Source organism: Lepisma saccharinum, chromosome 22, assembly GCF_977018435.1.
Source record: "Lepisma saccharinum chromosome 22, izLepSacc3.1, whole genome shotgun sequence".
NCBI lineage: Eukaryota > Metazoa > Arthropoda > Insecta > Zygentoma > Lepismatidae > Lepisma > Lepisma saccharinum.
In genome coordinates, this window is record NC_139250.1 from 794,279 (window position 1) to 821,764 (window position 27,486).

General features: G+C 38.5%; 1 protein-coding gene across 1 annotated transcript in view; it reads right to left on the bottom strand.

Moving 5' to 3' along the window:
- Window positions 1–262: 262 nt before the first annotated feature.
- The window catches only part of pip (heparan sulfate 2-O-sulfotransferase pipe), a 118,386-nt gene continuing 91,162 nt past the window's right edge, over window positions 263–27,486 (bottom strand). The window contains exons 6-9 of the mRNA XM_083144187.1: window positions 20,286–20,442; window positions 11,194–11,318; window positions 6,836–6,990; window positions 263–1,672 (exon numbers count right to left, since the gene is read on the bottom strand). Of these exons, the coding sequence (XP_083000313.1) occupies window positions 1,497–1,672; window positions 6,836–6,990; window positions 11,194–11,318; window positions 20,286–20,442 (613 nt within the window). The 3' untranslated portion in view covers window positions 263–1,496. The remainder of the gene's footprint in view (window positions 1,673–6,835; window positions 6,991–11,193; window positions 11,319–20,285; window positions 20,443–27,486) is intronic.

The window sequence follows — 27,486 nt, forward strand, 5'->3', positions numbered from 1 at the left end:
CGTTTACTAGGCTGCCACAATACAGTGAAGACACATAGTGACATGCAAAAAGTCTTACATATTCTTAAAAAGCATGTAACAGCAATGAATAATAATTTCAAAATTACAACTGATACAATTTATGTTCCACTCAAAGAGGGGGATGGTATCCTCCCAGCTGTCTCATTGTTCCCACGTTAAAACAACTGGCCCCAAGCATACCTCCTGCTAACAATCTCCGGTTTGAGTTCTGAAACTATAGATTTCTCTATAGATTTTGTCATTCCTCATTCTTTGCTTATAATAAATTAAAGGTAGCATTATAAATTCAGCAGCTACAAGTTTCAGTTTACAGAAAGCACACCTGGAATTGTGATAGGTGATTCATTTCACACTATCCTCTCTGTTATAACCTTGTCCCAAGTCCCTCCCATCCTTTCACGAGTGAAAACATTTTGTAATGTAATAATATATGTATTGTATCATTAGCATTCAACAGCACAGAAAATTTCAGGGAAGTACTTTCTCCACAGGCAAGAGGCAATAGAATTCTTGTCAATTGATTGAAAATACAAAAAGATGATGATATACCTTAACTGTCATACACTTTCAAATATAATGTTATTCTCCGTTGCACATATGAAATTTCTAATCCATAATTATGTACCGTTATTTTAAAAAAGATATTTTGAATATTCCATAGCACAGCCTACATCAAAGATCCTCATCCCTTGAAATTAAGCCATTACTGGGTTGTGAAATGCATGGTATGACAATGTAGCAATATCTAGTTAGTTATATGTTTTGCATATTGTCCATGTAACAAACAGTCATAATAGAAACAATATTATGAATAAGAACTATACTTGCAGTGTTTAAACTTCTTTACTAACGCAATGTTCAGGTAAGGAAGTTAGACACTACAGGTACAGTTCTCATTAACATTACTTCTAATGATGAATGGAATGATAACGTAAGTTATGCATGGATAACACCACACTGGTATGTATACATGATAACAATGTGCATGCAACATGTACAATAAAAATTGGAAAAGAATATGTTTTTGATATGTTCTACACAATTATTTACACAAGTTGGTCCTTGTTCATATCACTGTAATGTTGAAATGGGCAGATGGTTTGATTCGCAAATAATAGGAAAAACTGTCGACATAATGCAAAATTTGTCCTGCACAAACAAAAGAAATGAAGAACATTCACTGTATGTGCAACTTGATCATTGCCAAGTCCTTGCTACTCTCAGAATTATTGTCATTGACCCTGAATACACAACATGGAGTATTGCTGAATACTTGAGAACCACTTACGGGATGTCACGGCATAAAATATTGCCATGTGCACATCAAGGAAACACAGATGGTCTGTGTAAGTGGATTTCCAATAAGTATCTACACAGCATCCACGTTCACATCTAGAGTTCTCATTTTGTTCAGGTAACCATAGAGTTTTGCACCAAAGCAGGGGACGCTCAGTAGAATCCCTGCCGTGTCATGGTCACGCTTCTCCTGAGGGGAGTCGAAGGGCCAGAAGCTGACGGTGGAGCCTCTGGCGGCAGAATTGGTAGAACTCTATTTCCCTGGTGAAGTTCTGTCTCACCAGCTCCTTCACTTCCTCCAGAACAGGCGGCTTGAATGCATTCTTGTTGATTTTCCTGAAACGTCCTATTTCATCTGCAAAAAAGCAGAAGTTTATGGAAGGTTATTGTATGAATGTCAAGAAATCAGGTTAGTACAGGCATTTTCATACTGTGCGTTGAGATGCCCTGAGGTACCGCTGGTGTTGATCTGGGTTATAAATGCTATGAGAAAGACCAAAACTGATAATGTACGTACCATGAAATGCAACTTGCGTAGATCATACTCCAAATTTTCAGCATGGATATTTTTTTTAAAAAAAATTGGAATATATTGTACAAGATAACATATTTTATATAGAATGAGGAAAAGTCAAACATGAACCTACATTAGCGTAATGTAATTTGACCATTTAAAAAATGTCTGATACAAGTACATTAGAAGGAAAATGTGACTCATGAAGAGTAAAGTTTGGGAACCACTATGTTAGTAAATTAAAGGTGAATATAATTGCTTAAACAGTTTGGAATTTAAAATTTTATGACTTTACTATCACATAACTTTGAAATAGCCTTTGGCCAAGAAGAAAACAACACTCACCTCCTCACCCAGTCACTTGCATGCAGAAAATAATTTAAAGAATATGTTTACAATATAATTGTGCTTAGGTTAGAACATATTAATCTTGGAAAAATGAGAGAAAAATTAAGATACAAAGGTATTTTGAATAAATTATCTTGGACTATTCATCACCAGGAAAGCTTCAAAACTTACTAAATGTATTTTGTCATTAGAAATGCAGATGATTAAATTTACAAAGAAAGCAAAGTATTACACTAAAATCTATAAAATACATCATTACTAATAACAAATAGCAGGTCAAATAGTATGCTTGTACAGTGTGATCCATAAGTATTGCTCAGCGAATTGTCCATGACTATTTTCATTGGTTTTTATCTTCATCCTACGTAATTTTAAGGACTGTATGGTTCAGAGGTTGTGAGCAGATTGGTTGGTGTTTTGTGTCAGTTCTGGAATGCATAAAACAAAGGGAGTAAACATGCTGATGGACAATTTGCTTGGTAATACTTATGGATCCCACTGTACTATCATTATGTAAATTTATGCACACATAAGGTGTGAATTCCCTGCTACATCTTACATATATATTAATAAGACAGAATTGTTCTAGAGCCAGCTATGCTTATGAAATTTGCTGTGCTTATGCTATTCCTTGCAGTGCAGGTATAACTTATTGAAAAGTTATGTGAAAATTGCGCCAGAGATTAATAAGATCACCGGCATTTTGTGACAATAATGTTCTAACTTTTTATTGGCATTGATTATAATTTTCAGTGTTACCATATCTCTTTTGAACAATGAAATAAAAATGATGTTCCCTTTAGTTTCTCAATGTTTCAGTGCTATACAAAAGCACTTTCAAGAGTGAGAAAGGAAAATGTATGCCACAGAAGGAATGTAATGTGAACTTTAGTTCATTGTTTCCAACCACAGCTTTTCCTGGCTTTCTGATACCTGTACCTCCTGCTTCTTATTCAAGTGTTAGGCTTCGCAGTGAGTTAATGAAAGGCACTATGGTAAAAGCGTGGAAAAACTTTCCTGTTAAGATGTTAGGTCTATCTTTTCATGTACAGCTGGCAACTACTTCTTTGGTTTCCCCTTTATCTCACTCTATCTTACTTTGGACCTTTCAATATATTTTAGTTTAGATCTTGTCCAACCTTGTGATGAAGCCACATGCTGAGATGAAAGGCAGATTGCAATAGTAATAGATATGTCCCAAAAGGGAACATCATACATTTATGATTATTGATGTTTTGTAGAAGTGAAAGAAAATAAAACTGTCTGAAAATTATTTGGTTTTGTGGTATATTAACATGTGCAAAATTATTTTTTTTTCTATTTCTTGCAGGTCTAACTTGAATAAATATAAGCAGATGCTACACTTTCCAGAAGGTATGTATATCAAGGTAAAAAAAAAAAAAGTAAAAGGTAAAGTGATCCCCTGTGCTTAGCACCATGCCATGAAGGCGTATAGGGGGTGTGGGGGTAATGCCCCACACTTTCTTGATCCGGTCGTGAGTGGGGGTGATGTGATCAGCTCCACGCCTCTGACCGCCTTTACCCCCCAGGGTTTCCCCCAGGTACCCATGTTATTCGATGCTGGGTGGGCGCTGGGGCCGCTTCCAACGTTAGGAAAGTTCCCGGATTTGAACCGACCGGGGATCGAACCCGGGATCTTTAGCATGGTAGTCAGACACGTTACCGACTGAGCCACCGCGACTCAGTATGTACATCAAGGACATAAATTTTGTCACAAGTTTTTTGGTCCTCCATAATTATTTTTTAAGGTATTTATTATTCAGTTGGGCAACGAGGTATAGAAAATTAAAGATTAACATAGTACCAACATTTCTATATGGTCTGGGATTCAAAACCTGCACCAAAATTGCCACATACTCCCGTTGTTACAAAATTTTAAGTTCTAAAATTGTACTATATTAATATTGCCTCCATTTTTTCCATTGGCAATGGGACCTTTTGAAGCATGGGGCCTTGGGCAAGGGCTCCCATTCCTCCACTTCCCTTAGGGCTTGCTCCGCTAAGAGTACAATCTGAAGATTTTTCTTTATTCTGATTATCATGTACTGTTTCTCAGCAAAGCATTTTAATTAGCATACATTTCAACATGTCAGTTCATTTTCCCCATCTCTTCTTTCAGGCCAAAATTGAATTAAAAAAACAAAACAAATGGGAACAAGTAACGCCTTTTGAAATGCTTTCCTCATTTCGCTGTTTAATTGGTTATGTCTGAACCTTTATTCCCTGCATTGATTTAACAACAGCGCAATGAGAAGCTATTGGGCATGTCCACCTTCATCACTCTACTCTTGAACTAATTCTATATTCAGAAGAATCTTTATAATTTACTCTGGTTTTGAAGTATTTAGGTAGTAACTTTTATGATATAAGTAAAAAAAAAATTATCTAATTGTCACAAGAAGGGTGGTATTTGAGGCTGGTGAGGGTATTTCCCCCTCTCTGCTTCCTCCTCTTTGGTTGCTAATTTGTGGTTCTTGGGGAGGAAACTATCTCTGTATAATTTGTATTATATAGCAAGACTTCAAGAATAGTTGTCGGCATTTTCTCACCACTGGAAATACATCACAGTGGACACAAGGGTAACTATTGACATATAGCACATATCTAGAAATATATTTGTATGATAACCAAGTGCCTCTCACATGTAATAATAATAATAATAGAATTTACATGTCCATTAATAATTATTATAACTATTAAATGAATAGGTGAAATAATGTAGTAAAACAGAGATATAACAAGATACATTTCTAATTAAGAACACGAAATGTGGCTGCTGTTTTGCAATAATATATTTTGCCTCCCAAATATATCTTGGGGATAAACATTTGCAACCTGACATTCTCCTCTGCATATATCACCCGATTTAGTAGTGTACCAAAAGGTATAATTCGTTGTTCTGAAATTGAGGAAATGTACTCGTGTCTGCAGATTCTCTCCCTCCCTCCGCTCCCTTTTTTCTGCCTCTGTATTTCTTTGTCCCTATCTCTATCTATCTTTAGGCATTTCTTTCCTCCCTGTCTTTATCTATTTTCTCTTTCTCACCTTCTTTGTATACCTTTTCTCCTCACTTTCTACGTATTTTTCTTTTCCCCTGTCTCTCTCCTTGTCTGTCTTTTTCTCCCATTTTACTCGATCATTCCCTTTGCCTCTTTCTATCACATTCTTTGTTTTCTCTTTCTCACCTCTCTCTATATCTGTGTGTCTTGTATTTTCACCCCGTGTATGCGTGCTTCTAGCTCTAGTGTAAATGATTAGCAATCTCTGTAATCATCGCATTAAAATTTTCAATGGTGGCTATTTAACATTCTCACGTACAGTGGGATCCATTAATATTACCGTGCAAATTGTCCATCACCATGTTCGTGCACTTTATTTGACCCAATAAGAGCTTCAAGAATTAAAAGAAAACTCAAAACAAGCTGTTGACAACTTCTGCACCAGCATACATAACAATCCATCGCTTTAAAACACATAGGATGTAAGAGAAAAATCAATGAAATTAGTCATGGACAATTTGCACGGTAATACTCATGGATCCCACTGTACACTCTCTCTCGGGAATCTATGAACCAAGCGAAAGAAAACAAGTCTAGCGCAAAGGACTCGACCAATATTGCGTGAGAGGGGAAGTGAGTGCATGGAGGGGAAAACGCGGTTGCAGCTACCAGACGTTTGCGGAAGCGCGCGCTGCTTTCTCCCCTTCTCTACCATTATGCACGGATCCAGATTCCCAAGGTTTAAGTCCACTTTACGTAGAGAAAGGCTAATCGGGACTGGACCTACAGCTTAAAGTGGGATCCGAACCACCACCGGGTGCGTGGCTATTTGTTTAACAAGAGTTGGATTTATTTATTTATTTATTTCTTGCAATTTGCAGTACAGCAGAAGCCATTTTAAACCGGAAAGACACAACAGTACCATAGTGTTAAAGAGAACACACGAAACAAGATAAAATAAAATAAACAAAATATAAACATAAGCAAGCCAAGACAGTACCAAGGTATACAGATTAATTTCACAATGCATTAGTTATGTACAATTTTTTTCTAAGTTGGTGATAAAAGACGAACATGAACTGAAAATATCTACTTGGTTTGAGATGATATTGAATTGGTTCGGTAGCCTATGGTAGCTTATTGCTTACAAGAATTTTAATTGAAGTTACTGCTGTATAACGTAATAAGTGCATTGCGAAATCGTGTTGCAATTTGAGCTAAGATATTGCTGTTATTATTACACCCTCTGTCCCATAATTATAGTCCGGTATGCCAAAATGGTAGTACAGAAATGACAGAAAGCACAATTTGTACTGATCCTTGAGTAGTAATGTTGTATGACTCATTCCCTTGTTTCATGTTCTTCTTCTGTATACACCAATGTCACAGTTTGAATATCGGGCAAATATTATGAGACAACCAACAAAGGTGTACCGGACAATAATTATGGGACAGAGGGAGTATGTCATTATGTAGGTTCTAAATAAACATACCTACAATAAACGTGTTCTTTAACAGCAACACTAGTATTTTAAAAATAACATTAAAACCGTAAATATATAACATGATCATGTTGTGGAAAATAGGAGGACCAAGGTAGAAAGATTGTTGGGGGGGGGGGGGGGGGCAAGCTTACCCCAGTAGACGTCCTTGGCGCCGTCGAAGAAGCGAGGAATGTAGTGCTCCAGCACCGTGAGGGTGGAGTTGAAGTCTTCCAGGACGCCTACCACTGCGTAGTACTTCTCCACCGACGCTTTGGCGCGTTGCAGGGCTTCTACCGTGTTGAACGGCCTGGGGAAAGGAGTCAAATTAGGTAAATGCATTTAAAATAGATTAGATTAGATTTATTTCATCCATGAATCACATCTTTGCATTTACATGCTGTGATATCGGACATGTCAATTTGTGTTCACATTACAATATACTAACACAATGAAATACAATAATATAATACAGGGTGGCCCAAAAGTAGGTATACAGTAGACCACTTTCGCTCGAAAATACTCGATCGAATCTCCCACGCTCGAGCGTAATATCAAATATATTTTAATGGGACAATAATCGTACAAATATATATGTAAAAATCCGTCCTGGTAGTTTCAGCCCATAATCGTCTATTCATTTCATACATTGCTATGTGTTGTAAAGATGGACTAAATTACATTTTAACATGAAAATGATGACTATGTTCACTTCAGTTTCAATCTCACTGCGTCATTCACTTCACGATCCATGTTTGAAGGGCCAACACTACAGAAAAATTACGGTTACAAGTGAACTACTGGGTTCGAACCGTTTTCTCTGTTCGAGCGAAATTCGCTCGTGACGTCATGGTGATCGAAGAGCTGTCAGTTCCTAACGCTATCTAGCGTCGTCCGTGCGAACTATTTGCCGGTCGAGCAAAAAACGCTCATTGCAGCTCTCTAGTATACACTGTCGGCCTGGCATTGTTGTTTGTAAGTTCATTATCCTTTTCAGATATCTTGATACTATGAATGATAGCTGGTAATTTGAAAGTACACAGTCGTAGTACTACCATAACTTGTTGTTCATTAATTGTTGATGAATGAAGTCACTGGTACTGTATACCTACTTTTGGGCCACCCTGTATAGTGAGTTGATACAAGAAATGATACCTTAGCCTATTACAGTATTAGTGATACAGTCTATTATATAATAGTAACATCAGTATAACATGTTGAAGTTACAATATAAATATAATATAATATTCTGTAATGGATTAAAATATAAAATATTAAATGAAATATTTTGAGAGGTAAGGCTTATAACATCATAAAATCATACCATAAGACTGTTCAACAGAGAATAGGTCAACACTTTTATTTAACATTTTTATTCGGTATTTGTACAGTTGAAATACTACAACTAGTAAGCTCATAATTGCATGCGAGAAGTTATGAATAGAAAGGGGGAGGAGGGGGGCAGTTTTCGAACTAAACAAGCAGATGGGACTTTAGAAAATCTTTTTTCTTCTTCTTCTTCTTATTATTATTATTTTGAGACAAGAAAACTTCCCAAGAGTACGAAAAGTATCGAAGAAGTCACGATAATACGCAACGTAAGTAAGAAAAGCTGTGTTCAACCACTATAGCGTATGCAGGATATTTTTACTGGAATCGTAAAGGTGCATATTGCATAAATGCATTCTAAACGGAGAGTGGGATACACTGTAAATATTTCGTAATCACTATTTTTAACGTTCGTTTAAAAAGTTCTCTAAACACAGAAATTGTTATCGGGTGTCATTTACCACAAGTTTTTCCCGAGTTCTTTAATGCTTTCATTTAAGAATTTTGATTTTTTTTAAAGTTTCAGGATGGCTGTTACCCCATCAGCTTCCCCCTGCGTACGCCAGTGGAATTAACTTATAATAGTGTGAATAATTAAAAGCCTACAATTCAAGATTTAACACTTTCACACTTTCACGATATGAAACAATATTCTAATACAGGCGGAAAATTGCATACGTTTTGCCTTAAAGAGAACCGTATTACAGTTTCATACATTATCTTTTGGTTTTCTTAACAAAAGATCTTTAAAATGCTGCTACGACGCCAGGGGTCCCGGGTTCGAATCCCGGCCTGGACATGGGTTGTCAATTTCATCATGTCATAACGCTAAATAATAAAAATCAAATGTTAATGGTTGTCGTAGAATGTTCTGCCAAGAAATTGTCAACATGTTGAGGTATGGTACTATATAAGCGGGGAAGCCTGTAGAAAAGAAGAGGTGATTACTTTTTTACTTTTCTTAGGGGATGTTGACCACTTGGATCGTTCACACTGATAGAACTGGGGTTCCCCTGTTTGCTTAATTCTCTCTCGGCACTCGGAAGAACATGTTTTGCTGTGAAACAAATACCGTGCGTGTAGACGGTGGTGGAAAAACTTGTCCAACTGTTCTTTTTTTGCGTGTCCTCCTTTCGCGAGAGAGTCACCAGGGATTTACATGAAGGGTAACGGAAGAAAGCAACCCAACGTACACGACGCCACAGGAAACGTTGTTACTGGAGGTCGGCCTGCTTTTCAGAGGAGGGAGGTGTTGTGCTAAACAAGCTAACTGCCGCAAGAAAGATATGATGCGATTTTCTCGCTACCTACGGAATTTTCGTTTTACGCGAAACAAAGTAGAGGGAGATTATTTCCGTAACATCTTTGGCAGTTATGCATTTGAAGCTTCGGAACGAGTCACAACTCTCGAAGCAGCCAATTAACCAAGCTAGCCACTGACGTCATCAACCCAGAACCTATCGCTAAGCCCCTTACTCAGGTTCTATACGCCCACTAGGCTCGCTAGACAGACTCGCGCAGTCCGCCGGAGATGTTCCGAAAGTAATTCGACTCTACACCTGATATACATTTCTCTGGTTTCTATTTAAGTTTTCTTTACGTCGCATCGCTTCTTTACCAACATTTAGTTTCAGAGTTTGAATTGTCAGGCAGGAGGATATTGCTCGAGACTTGGGATATGTGAGGGGCTGCTTGTATGGTTTAGCATGGTGACAATGTGGGAGGCAGGCATGAAGCTGAATCCCCTCCTCAAAATTCTACAAATATCTAATTTAAATAGTGCATAGTGGTAATTAATTGTATTTCCTTAGCAGGATTAAAAATCTAGGACTTCTACTCCCATTTTTTCGCCTTTAGGGAGGCGGCTACTGATTAGGGATGACCCCCCCAAATGAAATATTTTTATTGGGCACAAATAATTAGCACATTGGTGGAAGCTTATACGTTAGTGATAAATTGAATACAGTTACGTGCAGAAAAACACTGAAAACCCTTATTCACCCTAATATTATAAATCCCTAACTACTGTCATGAATATGTGAGTGAGTGTGTGTGTGTGTGTGTGTGTGTGTGTGTGTTTGTTGTATGCTCGTTAGTATAGGTTAGACATTTATTCCAGTATGTATTGTTTTTCTTATCCTTTTTTTGTAAATTTTCTTTGTAATTTTATATTTTTCTGTATTTATTTTCAACATTTACCTATGTAATGTTTTAAATGTTATTTTCTAATTTTCATATGCTAAAATTTCTATGTAAACATGGTTAAGTGGTAGAAAAGGCTACATAGCCTTAACTTTGCCATGATAAACAAGACGTAATAAATAAATAAATAAATAAAATAAATTATGGTTACGGTCCTGGAAGGGAAGGGTTATCATCCTCCACTTCGAACTCTGGGTTAATCTCTGAGTGAATGGCTGAAATGATGAAATGGATGAGAAATATCAATTTATTGGGAGAGGGGGGTTAATGGGTCATAAGCCTATTAAGATAATAATGATTTTACATTAATTATGTATTGAAATTAACAGGAGCGTAACCTAACTGCTTTGGAAAATTGTATGGACCTTAATGTGTATAGGCCTTCAGTTTATTTTTAATGTTTTTATTATATTGTTTCATAAGTTCTGAGTTTAGCACAACATCATTTTCTCTCTATAAATGCCATTACAACCAGAATTTCATGTCAATCTTTCAAAAATAAATATTGGAAATAACATTGAAACACTGAAATATCGTTAAAAATTACTAAAAATAAAAGCTTAATTTCAACAAAAATTTGAATGTAAATAATATTTTATGAATAAGAGAATTATCGTGCAGAAGGCCATACATTTAAATTTTATTGCGTAATTATATCTTCATTAAAAACTAATTGCGCTCGCGCGTAGCGGGCCTGGGTTTGTTTTTCGGTAAGAGCTCCAAAAATTATTGTGTAAATTGCGTTGTCTATTATATGATGTTGTTGTCCGCATACTTTTGCTGAATACCGTACAGAGCCACTTCCTATGGATTCCATGCAATCTATCCGGGACTTGTTCGTACAAAATCTTTTCTTAGAAAGAGGAATTATTCCATAGAAACTGAACATTCTATTAAAAAAGGGAAACTTTTCAGAAAAGAAATAAGAATTTTCTTAGAAAAGGGCGATTCCACTTCTGCTAGTGAGGGGATATGTACTCACGTGCATTCGTCGCCGTGGCCGCAGAAGAAGAGCGTCTGTCTCCTGTGGTCGCCGATTCCCTCGTGGGTCTCCCCTTCGATGTAGCGGCACTCTCTGTCCCCTCGCAGCACGCACGTCTCGAAGTCCTGAAAAGATACAGAATTTCGTAAGGTTTGAACACAAACTTATTTCAGTCATCACTGAATACGCACGATTTGTCCAGTCGTGGCGGTCTACCTTGTTGCTCTTCTGCTCTGATGAGTCTCTATCTCTCGGTTCTTACCTCATTTAGCGCTTTATAGTGCATATTCTTACCTGACGTACTTTTTCTCCTACTTATCGTACTCTAGTACCTATTGGGCAAGTACCTTCTGCTGAGGCACCCAAATGTCACCTCGCTTCCACGTAGTACAGTCCGGTAACTGCTTTTTGCAGGCCAACGAGGCTCTGGCGTCTGGACGTCCTCTATGGGGCTGAGTGCCCCTTTACAGCCTCAGATTTTAACTCGGATAAGAATATTTTAGTCCTTAGACACATGTTTAATTCAGTAATGGTAAATGGTTGGCCCTCGTATAATGTCACGGGTGCAAAATAGCCTCAGTAATTCATTCAATCATCCAATCAATGTAGTGCCTGTTGTCGTCTTCAGCGTCTACTTATTCTATTTTAGTAGTTTTTCTAGAGCCTACATATTCTCTTCTAAAGCATATTTATCCTCTTTCATAGCTTTCTTATCCTATTTTCGTGTCTATTATCATCTTTACTTCCTTACTTCTTGTTTATTAGTACCAATTTCTACGTTTAGTGCTACTTATCCGTTTTTGATGCTTATTTTTTTAACTTGACTTTTTTCTTCTTGTCATGCCTATTTCTATTTATACACTCCTACAGTTTATATGCCTGCATCTTTGCAGATTAAAAAAAATGTTATGTGGGAATTTTAAAATCGTTCATTGTGTTATGAATTCGAAATCATGACGTTGTTCGCCAAGACGAAAGTCACTTTTGAATATAAAGAAAGGAAGTGGTTTGAGGTTAAACCGAGTCCAAGTGTGGCCAGAACATGCTCACGCGTTGCTTATTAATAAGCCAATCACGACGCGGAAGAAAGAAATGTTGGTTTTTAACAAGAATGTGAGAAAAGTTGTACATTAAGGTGCGAGAGAGGAGGGGAGAGGGGAGGGATCTTCGGCGTGTGTTCAATTACAGGGAGAATGGAAGAAAACACAGTGATTGCGTCGCCTCTGCCTTGTACTGCAAAAGAGCGTGTCTTTATCGGAAGCACAGATATCGTCGGGGAACGACATGGCTTTTTTCGCACGGGAATGGATTCTTCTTTTCATTCGATTCAGAAAACAAAAGGAATGTCAGAATTACGAGAAGACGCGTTCTTCCTACTCTTATTAAATCCTTACGTGTATAGCCCTGCCTGACCTTGCGACAGCCTGTGTTGTGTCGCATAACTTTCGCTTGTGAGGTTCGTGTGAAATGCTTGCCTTGGTCTCCCACACGGGACGGACTAGGGGCGCTTGCTTAAAGTTTCCCATCGTGACACTTGCCTGATTGTCATGTTCTTCTCAATCGTGAAAAAAGAGCTTGTAAATAAACATTAAATCAAGATATGGCGCTGATGATTTTGAATAAACAATTGAACGCTGTGAACATAGAAACACAGATTTGACTTAGTAAAATCTTAAAAGGCACTTACAATCACTGAACTTGCAGTAACGATACTAATCTGTGAGACCAAGCATCAGGGGTTTATCCAGGATTATTCCCTTGGGGAGGTGTTGGAAAATTTTGGGGGGGTGTAAGTTTGGGGAAGTTAAGTGCATATTTTGGACCGTTTTAAAAATGTTCGCCCTAATTCAATTTGTTCATAAATGTTTCTAGACATTAAACACCCCCCCCCCCACTCCCTTCCCTTCACGTAACATTTCAGAAGAAAAAAGATGTCAAATACAGGAAAAGATTAATGTTAACATTTCAGTTTAACATTTCGAGTATTGCTTTCCCTCCGATAATGTTCAGTACTTGATTTAATCAATCGTTAGACAAAACACAAGGGATGACATTAAGAAACACAAAATTTTAACATATTATTACCAGGAATCATTTCAGGCAATTCTTAAGCTAGTTATAAAGAAATTAGGAACACTTGCACAATATTTTAACTGTATTTGTATCGTTCTTGCCGTAGGTGTAACTCTTGAGTTCAACTTGGGGGTGCCCAATTGAAATATCAGTGAGAATGCATTGCATAGGTGTGACCGCACTTGCCTGTCTAAAGTGGTAGTAATAAATACAGATATAATATGACAAATAAATTATGACACTGCCAGCGAAGCGAGGAAGAAAATTTTTAGAACTATTTCTTTGCAAACTGATTATGCATATTATTAGTTAAACATAGCGACAGTATCCCAAGATGTTTACTCTTTACAATCTTGCTTTGCTCGTTCATTGAAGACTTCAATATGAATTTCCTTGACCGATTTCGTTCAAAAGCAATATCAGGTATCTATCAAACGTGCATCCCAACTTTCCACTATATTTTAATGTCTTCATGGCCATGCTCTAAATATATCGAGTCTCATTACTTTATTTCAGTTTGTGAATCATCGTTTAAACAGAGATTTGAAAACACCAGCAGAATTTGGAACTCACTCGCTACATAGAACCATTAAAATTATACATGCATATTTTCTAACTGTTAGAACAGGAGGGGCACGGGGCATTGGTGAGGTAAAGAGGACGCCGAACGAGCAATATTATAAAGAGTAAACATCATGGGATACTGTCGCTATGTTTAATTAATAATATGCAAATACATTATACCCTTACAAAACTTTGGAAAATACGATTGGCGCTTTTGAGAGTTTATCTTTCAAATACTAAATGAGAGACTCTAGGGAATTAGGAGTCACGTGCCTCTTTGCCATAAAAGAAAACGAAATAACATGTGCAAATAAACGCATGGCATGTTAACTGCAAAAGGAAGGCAAGGAATTTTCACTTCTAAATTGAGGCAATGCTTTATTTTCAATTATTTAAAAATTGAATAGCATTTATTTCACTATCCAACACATAGAGCACAATGAACCACACAAATTTTCTCTCTCCACGTTTTCCAGCAGGCAGTGGCAAGCACCGTCGTGCCCTCACTAGTGCGCCTATGGTCAGATATAAATTTGGGACTTAATGTAAATTAAATTTCTTTTATGTTTAATTCCTTACATCAGGCCCGTAGCCAGGAATTCTTTGTGGGGGGGGGGGGCAAAGTCAATCCTAGAGGGGGCAAATTTTTAATATATTGTGTCGCATTGGCAGATTTAGCAGGGTACACAGAGGCACTTGCCCCCTCCCCGAAAAGAGATAAGTAACAGAAAAGGGATAATATCTTGAAACTGCAACGGACAAAAAAAAACTTCGAGCAACATGAAATGGTATTTTTTCGATAATGACCTTTCCAGATTGCCAAAGAATATAAAGTTAAACATAAAAAAGCTAATAGGGACTGTATCTACTTGATATTTACAGGTTGATAATGTTAATAGACGATTAATGTGCCTCTCTGCAGAACTGATTAAGGGAGCCCTTTATAAATCACGCTTCATAATGATTCCCTCTAGTTTCCAGTATGCAAGATTTTTACGTACAAATGAATCTAACAAGAATCCAACAACACCATTGTGTTGTGTTATGCAAGAAAAATCGAATTAATTAAATAATAATGCTTACATATTATCTACACTTTGATGAATTGTGTAAAAATTGTTTCTATGAAACTTAGAAACTTAATATGAAATATTAATGATGACACTGTAATCCAAGAAGTCATTGATCAATCAAGGTATTCCTATTTGTTTGTCAGGTGTTAAAACATGTATTTCAACTATAATATAATACAATTCACACAATATTTTGCAAAATGGTTAACAACTCATGATTGGTCAATTACTTAGTATCAAATGATCAGTGGCCACTGTTACCCAGGCATATCTGCAGCTGACTCACCTGATTTTAGAACACATAATAATAGTCAAAAAATAATAATGAAATTGTTTTAATAGGGTGCAAATAATTTTACGGGGCACCATGGCATTCTATTTAACATTTTTTTTCATATAGATCGTTTGGGTCCTAGGGCCGACTACCACCGTCCCATAGCTATGGCTCTGAACTTGGACTATAAGAATACAAGAAATTGCGAGTGAAGTGAGCAAGCAAATTTTACGAAATATATTTTTATTTGTGTAAAATTTGAAATCGAGAGGGGGCAATTGCCCCTTGCAAGTGCCCTTGGCCGTCTCGAAGAAAAATGCAAGGAACTCGTAAAAACTAATTCGATCATGAATATACAATTGTCCTGCTATTCTTATACAATTGTCCTGCTATTCTTAGATTCTCCTAGTCTTGTCTTTTTACTTCAATGTTCGCTTCCCCTAGAATGGACTTCCGTCCAAGGTCGGGAGGGTGGGGGGGACAATGCCCCCTGCCGCCATGTGGTTGCGGCACTGTTTATGAGTGTCTCTTGTCTCTTCATCAATTTCACATCATCATTCATTGTTGCGATTAGCTATAAGTGGCAGAAAAGCAACGCTAAGTAACAAAAATCAAATATCCACTCCCTCTCTCTACCACATGAATCACTATTACCAAAAAGTGAATTCCCCCCCCCCACAATACTGATACGACATTATACTGAATCCCACACACCTTCATAAATCACAAAATCAATAAGTGTCTTTGTTATGTTGCTAGAGTAATTGTAAAGATTAGTGAGAATTCCAGGTGTTCTGTATTTTTCACAGGAGGGGGGGGGGGGCAAAGCAGGCTCTCAGGGAGTTAGTTGGTCCCTGCCCCCTCTAGCTACGGGCCTGCTTACACTTCCTTTGCTTCCTCTGAAAAGTTGAATAAAATTAAACATGTCATTATGTCAGGGAACCGACTAGATACAAAGAGAAAGACAACTTTTACTAAAGCTATATCTTTGCAAACTGACAATAACTTTAATTTAATAGGGTGCCAGTAATTTCACAGGGCACCACGATGTTAACGCTTTTCTATTTTTATCTGTTTTGCTTGTTCGGTACCCCATTTGTACTTAGCGACACCCCTTTTACATCTCTCTTTCTAATAGTATATAATTTCTTTTACAAAGGTAAGAACTCTTGGAGCCACAAAAAAGGTCATCAACTATAGAGGTGAATGAATCACTTAGGTTCTTCATGAAATACTTGCAATTTTATATTGAATACTTGGTCAGTAAATTTTATATTGGTACTTTATGAATATCCGTTGGAAGAAATTATACCTACATATAGTGTCACTGATTTTCTACTCACCACTTTCGGTTTCTTTCTGTCTGGTTTTTCATTTTCTCTATCTTCTTCAGACAGTTTTGCAGTCAAGTTTCAGACATTGTTATACACTAAACAGAACGACAAAACAAGAACGGAGATGCTACACTGAGACTGACCTAAGGCCAAAGGCATTTGACTGTTCTTTTCTCTACCGCTCCAAAATCATTCTTCTCGCCAAGTTACAGAAATTAGTGTTGCTAACCATAGTAACAGAATTCACTACAAGGAGTCAAACCTGTATCTTTGAATTTCTTCCGTTACTTTTATCGTACATTTTTCACATGAAAGAACCGAAAGGAAAATGCAACAAAATAAATTTCATTGACTCAGGGGTTGAATAATTGAATTTACGAATCTGTAACGCATTTAAGAAATATATAAGGTATTCAAACGCTGAACTGTCAACACTGTTCGCGGAATGTGCTCCCTGGAAGGAGGGCGAGAGGTCAGTTTGATATTTTCCAGATGGCAGTGTCCCTTCCCTAGAGCTAACCGAAACCTTGTCAAGGGAGCTAGTGTTTCCAGGAAATGACGATGCTGCACATTCCACCCTCCCTCCCTCCTTGACACTGTGGTTTTAGTTGATCGAAAGGTCCATTGAACTACGCTTCTTCAGCTACAAATGATTTATTTCTGTTAATGTTGAAGTATTGTCATTCTATTGTTGATATAAACATTCATATTTACACCCTCCCTGTAGGGGGGTGTTCTACTTTTCTGCTTGGGGGGGTGTTCACCAAAATTTGGGAGGGTGTTGGGGGGGTGTTAGGGGTGTGTGGATAAATCACTGCCAAGCATAATTGGTTTTCGGAAGTTTCAATTCGTTAGAAGCAAACTGAATATATAATGGTGCATAAAAAACGTAAAGTGCTCCCCTGTGCATAGCACCACGCCATGAAGGCGTATAGGGGTGTGGGGGTAACGCCCTACACTTTCTTGATCCGGTCGTGAGTGGGGGTGATGTGATCAGCATGACGCCCCTGACGGCCTTTACCCCCCAGGGTTTCCCCCAGGTACCCATGTTATTCGACGCTGAGTGGGCGCCGGGGCAGCTTCCAACGTTAGAAAAGTTCCCGGATTTGAACCGGCCGGGGATCGAACCCGGGACCATTAGCATGGTAGTCAGACGCGTTACTGACTAATTCAGTCTTTAATAGAACATCAATAAGTCGATTATCAAAGACACTTCAAGATAAAACACAGATTTAAGGAGCAGCCATACTTGTTGCAGTGATTCAAAATATTATAGTTCAGAACTGTCACGTTATATGTGTGGCGGCGCCTTGGTCGTAGCACAAATAATCGAAGAGAAACGAGAGGGGTGGGGGTGATAAAAATCAACCGTCGGTGGAAACCCTGAAGCGCTAAGCGTGGTTGCATACATTCAGGATAAAAAGTAAGTTTTCTAGGACGTGGCGTCGAAATGTAGCCTTAAAAAGTAAGAAGCCTTCATGTCCTTTACATTCTGTGAAAGTTTGTTGGCGCTGTACTGCGACATAATCAATTGTATAATATATTGGTAAGACATGTCTATCTCCTCTCTCTCTCTGGATCAGTTGCTGCAGGAAACACTTGAGCGCGACAGGTAGGGGTGGTATCATGTGGGGCTGAAATTATGTGTATAGTAATTCATTGAAATTCACAACTTCCAGACTTAGGCTGTCTGTGATGGCAACTGCAGATTACTGTATCTTTTGATGGATATTTGTGATGATAATGTAAAATAAATTTTATTAGAAGAATCAAGGTGTATTAATAATGTGCTCAGTGGACATTTTTCTGTGCTCGGGAATTTTCGTGTGACGTAGGTTTGGTTCTCACAAAGCACATATTCGAATTTCGGCTTTTCAATGATAGTTAAACTCCAGTTGGCACCTTTTGTGGGAAATTAACTCCATAACACTTAAAATTATAATTCTATTATTCTTCAGAAACCCAAAGTCCTCCTCCGCATGACGCCACCTGATCGTGTTCGTGAATATCCCGGATGGACGCACTCTATAAATTTCACCTTGATTGGAGATCTATGTATAAAACTTCCAACATGCAAGACAGGAAATGAACTAGAATTCTGAAATATAAAACGAATATCGCATAATCATCATCATTACCAGTCCGTAACATATCAGGAAGAAAAGGAGTCTTTGTGTTCAATACCTTACAAAGTTTGTTTACGCGTGTATTGCACCTGATAGCTAAGGAAACCTGGAAGTAGGCTGGTGATGGTAGGTTACGTCAACAAGTAATTGTATGTCTGTTTCTTTCCGTGTATTTTGAGAAGATTCGTTTCAATTTCCGTCATTTTTTCTCTTCATTACAAGACTTTCATCCTTAAAGAGGGACAGGTGGGTTCACTTAATTAACCCATAATTGTTAACGACAAGTATTGAGGCTGAAATGATATTTCTGTGGCTTTCTTTTCGTTCCAGGAAACGGAGCAAGATAAAATGAGAATGAAACTTCTTTTTTTTCTCTCTTGCCGAACAGTTTTCCTTTCTGTCGTAAAGTATCGTTCGGTAACTGGGAACGGCTACTTGGTCACGAACTGAACTCCATCTGCTAATTTGCGGCTACCTTCGTGATGCTCGCTTGTTTTTGCACACGTACAAGCACAACAAGGGGATTTTTGTTGAAGGCCATATGGACCTTTCTCTTGTTCTTCGTGTGCATATAAACAACCGTGAGAAAGTCTCACATATTATGAAGCATTCAAATAGTCAACGACCTTAGCTACTCCTCGGGGGCCAAACTTTCTTCGTCTTGCTCTGGTCTCGTTCGGTTGAGAACGATGCACAGGAAACGACCAATTATGTTATGTTTTGGACAGCAGTACAAGAAGATTTAAGATGACAGATTTAGACTTGGAGTTAACATGTTAGAAAGTTCGATTTATGACGTGGGCTACGTGTTCGTCAATTTTTTTAGATAGAGAAATGAGGAACATAGCCTTTGGGTCTCAAGAACAATGATTCGGCGACTAAGATAACCACCGCTATTTTCGTTCTTGTTTTATTCTAAGACATCCTATGTTGTTCTAAGGAATGGCATTATGTTGATGCTGGCGTAGATGTAGTCATCTGTTTCAATTTGTGATCCTCCCATTGCGAACAGAGTGAAAGAACATGATGATAGCTAATTCGCCTTCTATTACTATGCTGTCTGTTGGCTGTTCAGAGACGAGACCTGGCACAGTCTCGTCTCGTCTCGAGAATGAGAATGTCTTGTCTCGTCTTGTATACGAGTTCGAATTGATTGTCTCGTTATTGTATCGAGTCTCCTGTTTAAGTAAAGTATTTACAATTATGTTAAACAACAGTCGATCAAAATGTAGAAGTTGGGAATCCATAAATTTATTTTTCCACATTTAGTCGCTTTGTTTTACCAGTTATGGCAAAAATCGTTAGAATGCAATTCAAATTTTGCCATTTCTTTAACAGTACCAATAAAGTGTATTATTTAAGGTATGTTTATTAAAAATCTAAAAACAATTTCATTTAAAAATATAATTTCGTTTTGGTATTTCAATCTTTTCACACAGATTTGACCGCTTGCTACTTTAAAATTAAGTTCCAATACTGAACATTATTGATAAAAGACAAGACGTAAGTAGAGAAAAAACAGTATCAAAGGGGAGGAAATTCTCACCCCTTCCCTTCAATTTGAACACTAATTACAATCTAGTCTTTGTCTCGGATAGTTTCAACTGATATCTTAACTTAAACCATGCTTTTTAACACGTATCGTTACCTTCTTAAGCCAGCGAGGGTCTGGCAGCGGTAGATCGGGGAACGCCTGCTTCCTCTCCACGTAGTACCAGGGCGCCCTCACGTAGTAGTACCAGGAGATCACCCGCTCCACCGGGTCTCGAACCAAGTTCACGTAGATTGGCTTCTGAAGACCGAATCTGTATATAAAAATAAGTCGTTTATATACCTTGGGACATTTATAAGAATAGACGTGACTTTGTGTGTCTCTAAAGTTAGGCAAAATCGACGAAAATAATGTATTTATCTCAGACACAAAGATATATAAAATTCCTGAAAAATCTCAAGTACCAGTACGTGTTCTTTGAATTGCTCATTTTAAACGACTATTCACTGTGTCAGCGGTCATAAATATCCCCTTCCCCAGGCGACAAAAATGCTGAAATTACACTTCTGTCTGCCTTGCTTTAACTTGGATTCTTGAGTCTGTATTGGCGCAGTGGTTAGCACAGCGCGCTTCGACGCCAAGGGTCCAGGGTGTGCCTGGACATGGGTGTTCTTCGTGAGTGTCCTTTCATCAATTTCATCATATCATCACTCATCCTCATCTCCGCGATTAGTCGAAAGTGGCAGAAAAGCGAAGTAAAATAATCCAAATCAAACCAAACCAATCTTGAGTCTGTCTTGATTTATTTCGCCTATTATTTGGAGAGATAGTACATAATATACCACATTCTATATGTAGTATATAATGTTTCTTGCTTGTTGGTGATAGGTCTCCTATGTCAATAGAATAAAGTCATGCAAAAACTATTGGATTTTTTGTTATTTTTCATCACATTTCTGTCTTGACTAGTATATTCGCTACGATAAGGATACATGAGTGTTAGTTAAAATAACGAACTGAATGACGACCGAGATTACAGTCAGACGGTGATTTGAACACTCAAGATGCTCGGCTACCACATGTTGGTAGTTCCAATCGAACTCCTATTTTTTTGTCTAGTTCCGAATAGTCTCTGTGCGAAGAAAGATAAATATTGTTTTGCCATTCGTCGTTCAGTTTGGTGGAAATGATCCGGTTTCCCACGATTCGTCCTCACCAGAGCTCCAAAGTCATAGCTTTTAGTTAGTTACAACGGAAGAAACCGTTGGCTGCCGACTTGATTGCTGTCCAGAAGAGGAAGCGATCACGATTTCTGCGAGCGACATGACGAGCCTGGCCTCCTTACAAGAACATCTCTCCGGATGTAGCACACGAAACATCTCGTAAAAATCCGGTCCGGTGACTTACCTTTGACGTCACGAAGGCTTCCGAAAAGTTTCTCTATGTTTACAGCCGCTATACCTGACCTTGGTTGTCACCGAAAAATGTTTCTTTTCTCAAGGAAATCCTATGAGAGTTGGCAAGACGGACATACAGACTATCCACATTCCCCTCCCCACCAATTTATCAAACACTCGTGTGTGTTCCAGGGACGAAGCGTTACTAAAAATATGTGCTAAACCTTCATAATTAAAGAACACCTTAAACGCTCTCTAACCAAGACTGTCGAAGTTTTATTCTTTGTGAGGGATCCTGTTCTAGTACATTTAGCCTTGCAAGATTTTTGTCGAATAGTAATATAATCAATTATAACAATCGTTATAAGAAATTATTGTGTTTGTTGTATATGGTTCAGGAAAGTCTTCCACCAATACTAAACCATGTTTTGTTATAACTTGTACTCTCTCAACAAAGAAAAATATTTGAAAGTAGAGGGAAATTTTAGTCAAGAAGGTTAGTCATATTATGGGTCCCTCCAAGTAAGATTTTAATTTTTGAGAATTTGAAAAATGAATCATTTTCTCTCTGGTTGGTTGATTTGCTGTTCTAAGTCCACTTTATGCACAGTAAAGCTAATCGAGACTGGACCTACAGTTTAAAGTGGGATCCGAACCACTATGTGCCGGGTATCGAACCCGGGACCACTTGATTTCAAGGCAACGACGCTACCTCTGCGCCATCGGGGAGGTCTTTTCTCGTTGGTAAATAATAGAATATGGCATGGCTCCTGTTTTTGCTCTTCATTTAGAGCTAATTAATTTTTTCCTCGATTATTCTACTGGGTTAACGATTTATTTTTAAATATGTATTTTTTTTTACAAGCAAATGAAATATATCATTTTCCAGGAAGGAGGCTTACTGACACACTCGACCCCTTTGCGACACCCATGATATTACACCTGCTAGTTGAACACTTTCAATATTAAGCTTACTTCAATTTCACTTTGTGCAGATACACTAATCGGGACTGTACCTAGTTCGGGATGAGTTAAGAATCCCTAAAGTGTGGTCCCATTGAGAACCGAAATCGAGAGCCCTCGATTAGAAGGCCAGAATTTTATCCAGTGTATCTCTTTCGAGAGTTGACATGTTGCTGCATTTTAGTTATAGACAATGGACGAGTAAAAAATAAAGATGGAAAGAGAGTTCGTTTTGTATATCCTCCAAAATATTCCTAAAAGCACAGTCATCAAATAACTGCAAGATAACACATGCTCTTTTGAAGCGTCAAATGACTGAACTGGAAAGTTGTGTGTATGAATAAGTCCTAACCAGAATATTAAAGGACGCCTGATCAATATTAGTATCAATATTTTGGCCACGTAGCAAAATACTGCAAAAACAAACCCTTGTGCACCCATTGTGGAAATGAGAATCATGAACGCCAACATTGTGATAAAAAAAAACAACCGAAAACATGCATTCCATGTAAAAACAGGAACAAAACATGCAATAGTAAAGACAACAAAGACTGCCCAACATACACCCTCATGTGGCAAAGACTAGTGGACAAGACAGACTATGGAGAACACCCCTAAAACAAAACGGAAAAGAAATCCACCAAGTAGAAGAAAAAGAAACGCTAAAAGAGCGGCAGCATACCGACTAAAAAAAGCAATCGATTTAGTAAACGCTTCCACGCTAAACCCAGAAGCTCCCCCCTTCATGTACCCATATAGCACATACTTCAATCCCCCAACCCTTCTCGACCTCTCTACTGAACCGTCCAACCTATCGGAGAATATAAAATTCACTACAAACACCCATTCCATCCTCAACGACCCTTTTCCAACTTCTCCTGCCCCAATTGAGGTAATAAAACCCGCTCTGACACGAACACCTACATCTGACACATCATCTCACACCCCTCTCACATTCAAGAAAATTGAACTCACTGCAGAAGACACACTTGACTTATATGACACCGATCTCGATACTGACTCGGAACCTCCATCACCCTCACCAGAACACTCATCCCATCCCTCGGATCCGTACCTAATATATAGAAACTTCGAACACAACTTGAAACTTTCACGCCTAGAAGAGAGAGATATTCTCATTACTGCACTGGGACTACTAGTCAGGAAGAAGCATAGCAAGGGCAAAACTATTACCTTCCCCATACCAGAAGCAGTGGACAGGATAACGTTAAAAACTTACAACCTTCCTACCGACACAGAGGAGCTGCTCCGGCTAACCGAGACAGCTTTCGGACGTCGCGGAGAGTCCCTGGTACTTGACGATGTTTACGCGGACTTTGTAAGGGCACACGGGAGAATGGAGTTCATAGCAACAAACGAATGGCCCCGATGCCACCAATTAGTACGGCACTCACAGATAACGACAAGATACGCGTTGCACAGATCAACACCAGAAGAAGCAAGCTTGCAACACTTGAAACAATCAATTACTGCAAAGAGCAATACATTGACATAATTCTCATGCAAGAACCATACACATCCAAAAACAAAATTCCCTACATACCACTCAACGTTCACACAATTCAGGACCGCAATCAAACCATGGCAGCAATAATTAACCTAAACAGAAATCTAACAATCACCAAAATAGCACAATTTTGTGACACACACATAAATTGCGCTCAAATATCTTCCGAGCATGGTTCTTGGATCCTAATAAATAGTTATTTTCAATTCAGCCATGACATAGACCCATATTTGGAAAAAATCGATCTGATCTGCAATGCGTACAAAAACTACAAGATCATAATCACAGCTGACACGAACTCCTCCTCTCCGTGGTGGTACAGCCAAGAAACCGACACCAAGGGGGTAGCCATGGAGGAATTCATTTCTGAGCACAATCTACATGTCGAAAATCAGCCAGATAATCCCCCCACCTACAGGGGAAGGGCGGGCGCCTCAAGCAACATTGATCTAACCCTCACGAATGCAAGGGCCTTGGGCGATGTCCAAAACTGGAAAGTTATATATCTCGCCACAACAAGCGACCACAACTTAATACTATTCGACTTAATCTACAGGCAACATCAGCTTGAACAGACAAACCAGGAGAACATATTGAACTGGAGAAAAATCGATCATCAAAAATTCCTAGAAAAGCTCATTATCCCTGAACAATTGGACCAACAAAAATCACTCAACACGCTCGCAGAGGAACTCTCTGCAAACATCAGACAAGCAATTGAAAATTCAACACCCAGAAATAACCAAAGGAAAATGAAGAGGAAGCCATGGCCAAAGATACTAACCAACCTTAAGAAACAAATGCAAAAAGCCAGGAAACTATATCAAAAATCCATCATCGCACAATACAGAAATGCCAACCTCCAGATTTACCGTGCCAAAAAAAAGCAATACGAAACCGAGCTACTAAATTATAAGACACAACAATGGAATATCTTCATCGAAAAACGTCTGGAAATAAATAAATGGGGCACCCCGTATAAAATCGCTACCGGCAAAATAAAAAAACCGCAAACCATTTCCACCTTAATTAATGACGAGAACAACACGAATATGACAAAGGACTTGGAAGAAACCATCAACTTCTTAATGAAGAATCTCATACCAGACGACAAACCTGAAAACGACAGCGATGAAAATAAGGATACAAGAAAAATCTATCACCAGCCATATCCAGAATCACCAATATTACCTTTCACTACCCAGGAAGTAGAAAACGAAATAAGCAGCATGAAAATGAAGAAGTCCCCTGGACCAGACGGAATTCCTGTGGAAATAATACAAGAAATCACCCCGGTACTTACGCCTTACATTACTCAACTATTTAATGAGTGCCTTGTTCAGAAGATATTCCCAGAAACCTGGAAGGAAGCAAACTTAATAATCATCAAGAAACATCCAAATAAAGATGAAACCAGGGTCAATTCATACAGACCAATATGCCTTCTCAACGTTTTGGGAAAACTCTTCGAGAAACTTATCCTAAAAAGACTCAAAGAATTTCGCCTGCTCAAACCCATATCAGGGATACAATTTGGGTTCACGAAAGGTAAATGCACTGACGATGCATTACGCCTTCTATCGTCTACAACACAAAACACTCCAAACAAGTACATGGTTGGAATTATGGTGGACATCGCCGGGGCATTTGACAACTTGTGGTGGCCCAGCCTTTTTCAAACACTTAAAAATATGAACTGCCCAGGTACACTCTTCCTACTTCTGAAAAGTTATTTCTCTAACAGAAAAGTTAGCATCAAATATCCGGATCTACAAATGAGTAAGATCACGTCAAAAGGTTGTCCTCGGGGTTCCATTCTGGGACCCGAGCTTTGGAATACTAACTTGGAGCCTGCGCTTATGAAACTACGAGACCATCCAGACATAGACCAGATCATAGCTTACGCGGATGACATTATCATGCTCACTTCCGGTAACTCAAGAAGGGAAATCGAAGATAAAGCATCTACTGCAATCAATATGCTATCCAATTGGTGTGATCATGCTAAACTCAAAATAGCTTCGGAAAAGACTCATTATATTATCCTTAAGGGGAAGTTACAAAGAAACCCTCAAATCAAACTCAGAGAAAGAAATTTAAAAAGAGTAAGAGATGCTAAATACCTTGGTATTACTCTTCAAGAGAAGATGTTTTTTAACAGACACATAGCCCTGGCAACAACCCAGGCCGAAACAACTATAAACAGTCTAGCCACATTGAGTTCAGCAAACTACAACCTTCCACTATCACACATAAAAACATATCTCATTACCATATATAATTCTATTATTTCCTCTGGCTCGCCCCTGTGGGCCATGGAAACCAGTAAACAGTACATTAAAAATAGATTGAGATCTTCACAACGCAAAGTGATACTTCGCCTAACGGGTGCATTCAGAACAACCTCAACCCTGGCTCTTCTCATGATTGCGGGCCTACAGCCTATTGAAATCGTTATTAAAACTAGAGCATCAAAGTATTACTTTAGAAATGGACAAGAGGACGAAATCTATAAACTAATTGGAATACGCCCTGCCACGGTACCAGAAATTTACAACCACTTGTTTAGCGTCTGGCAACATGAATGGACACAAGCTACGCAAGGAAGGAGACTTCACAGCTTCCTTCCAAACATAAAAGAACGACTTTCGATGGACCATTTCCATCCCACGAGAGGTCTCATACATTTCTTAACGGGACACGGTCCCTACGGTCAACACCTAAATAGGCACAACCTCAGACAGACTGATAAATGCCTGAAATGTAAAACCGAGACGGACACACCGGAACATAAAGCCTTCTTTTGCCAGACATCAAACAAACAAATCGAAGATTTAAGACAAAAGCTACCAAACTTCAACACGTACCAGTTAATAAGAAATCCCGAGCACTTTACGTCACTAAACGACTTAACAAACCTGGTGTCGAAAGAGGAACATTCCCTCTTCAAATCCGGCATCACTCACCTCCCCATTCAACCCCTACCTCCGGAATGTAATATACCCCCAGAAGATAACAAAGAATCCACCTTCGACAAACTCAACAACAGGACATCCCTCCTTAGGACTAAGATCACCAAGAGGATAATGAAGCAGAACCTCCCACAGGAACATCAAGAAGGAGACACTAATACAGAAGACAGTGATACGCCAAAACGAAAAAAGGTTACGCCTCCACGGAGATAGGCAAAGGATAACACTGCAAGGACTCGACCTAGGAACCAACCGAATTTAACCCAGATTCTTATTTTTCGTTTCTTTCTTAAATTGTAATCTTACACCCCCTTCTTTATTCTCGTTACTAAACACACTGCAAACTTCTCTCACTGATTCTTGACAATTCTCTATATTTCCACTACCGAACGTACTAATGTACCCGATACTTCCCAGGAAATCCCTCCCTACTTCTTCCCTTCCTGATGATGTCCCGGGTACCAACCGTCATACCGATGTTCATCCCAGTCCGACCA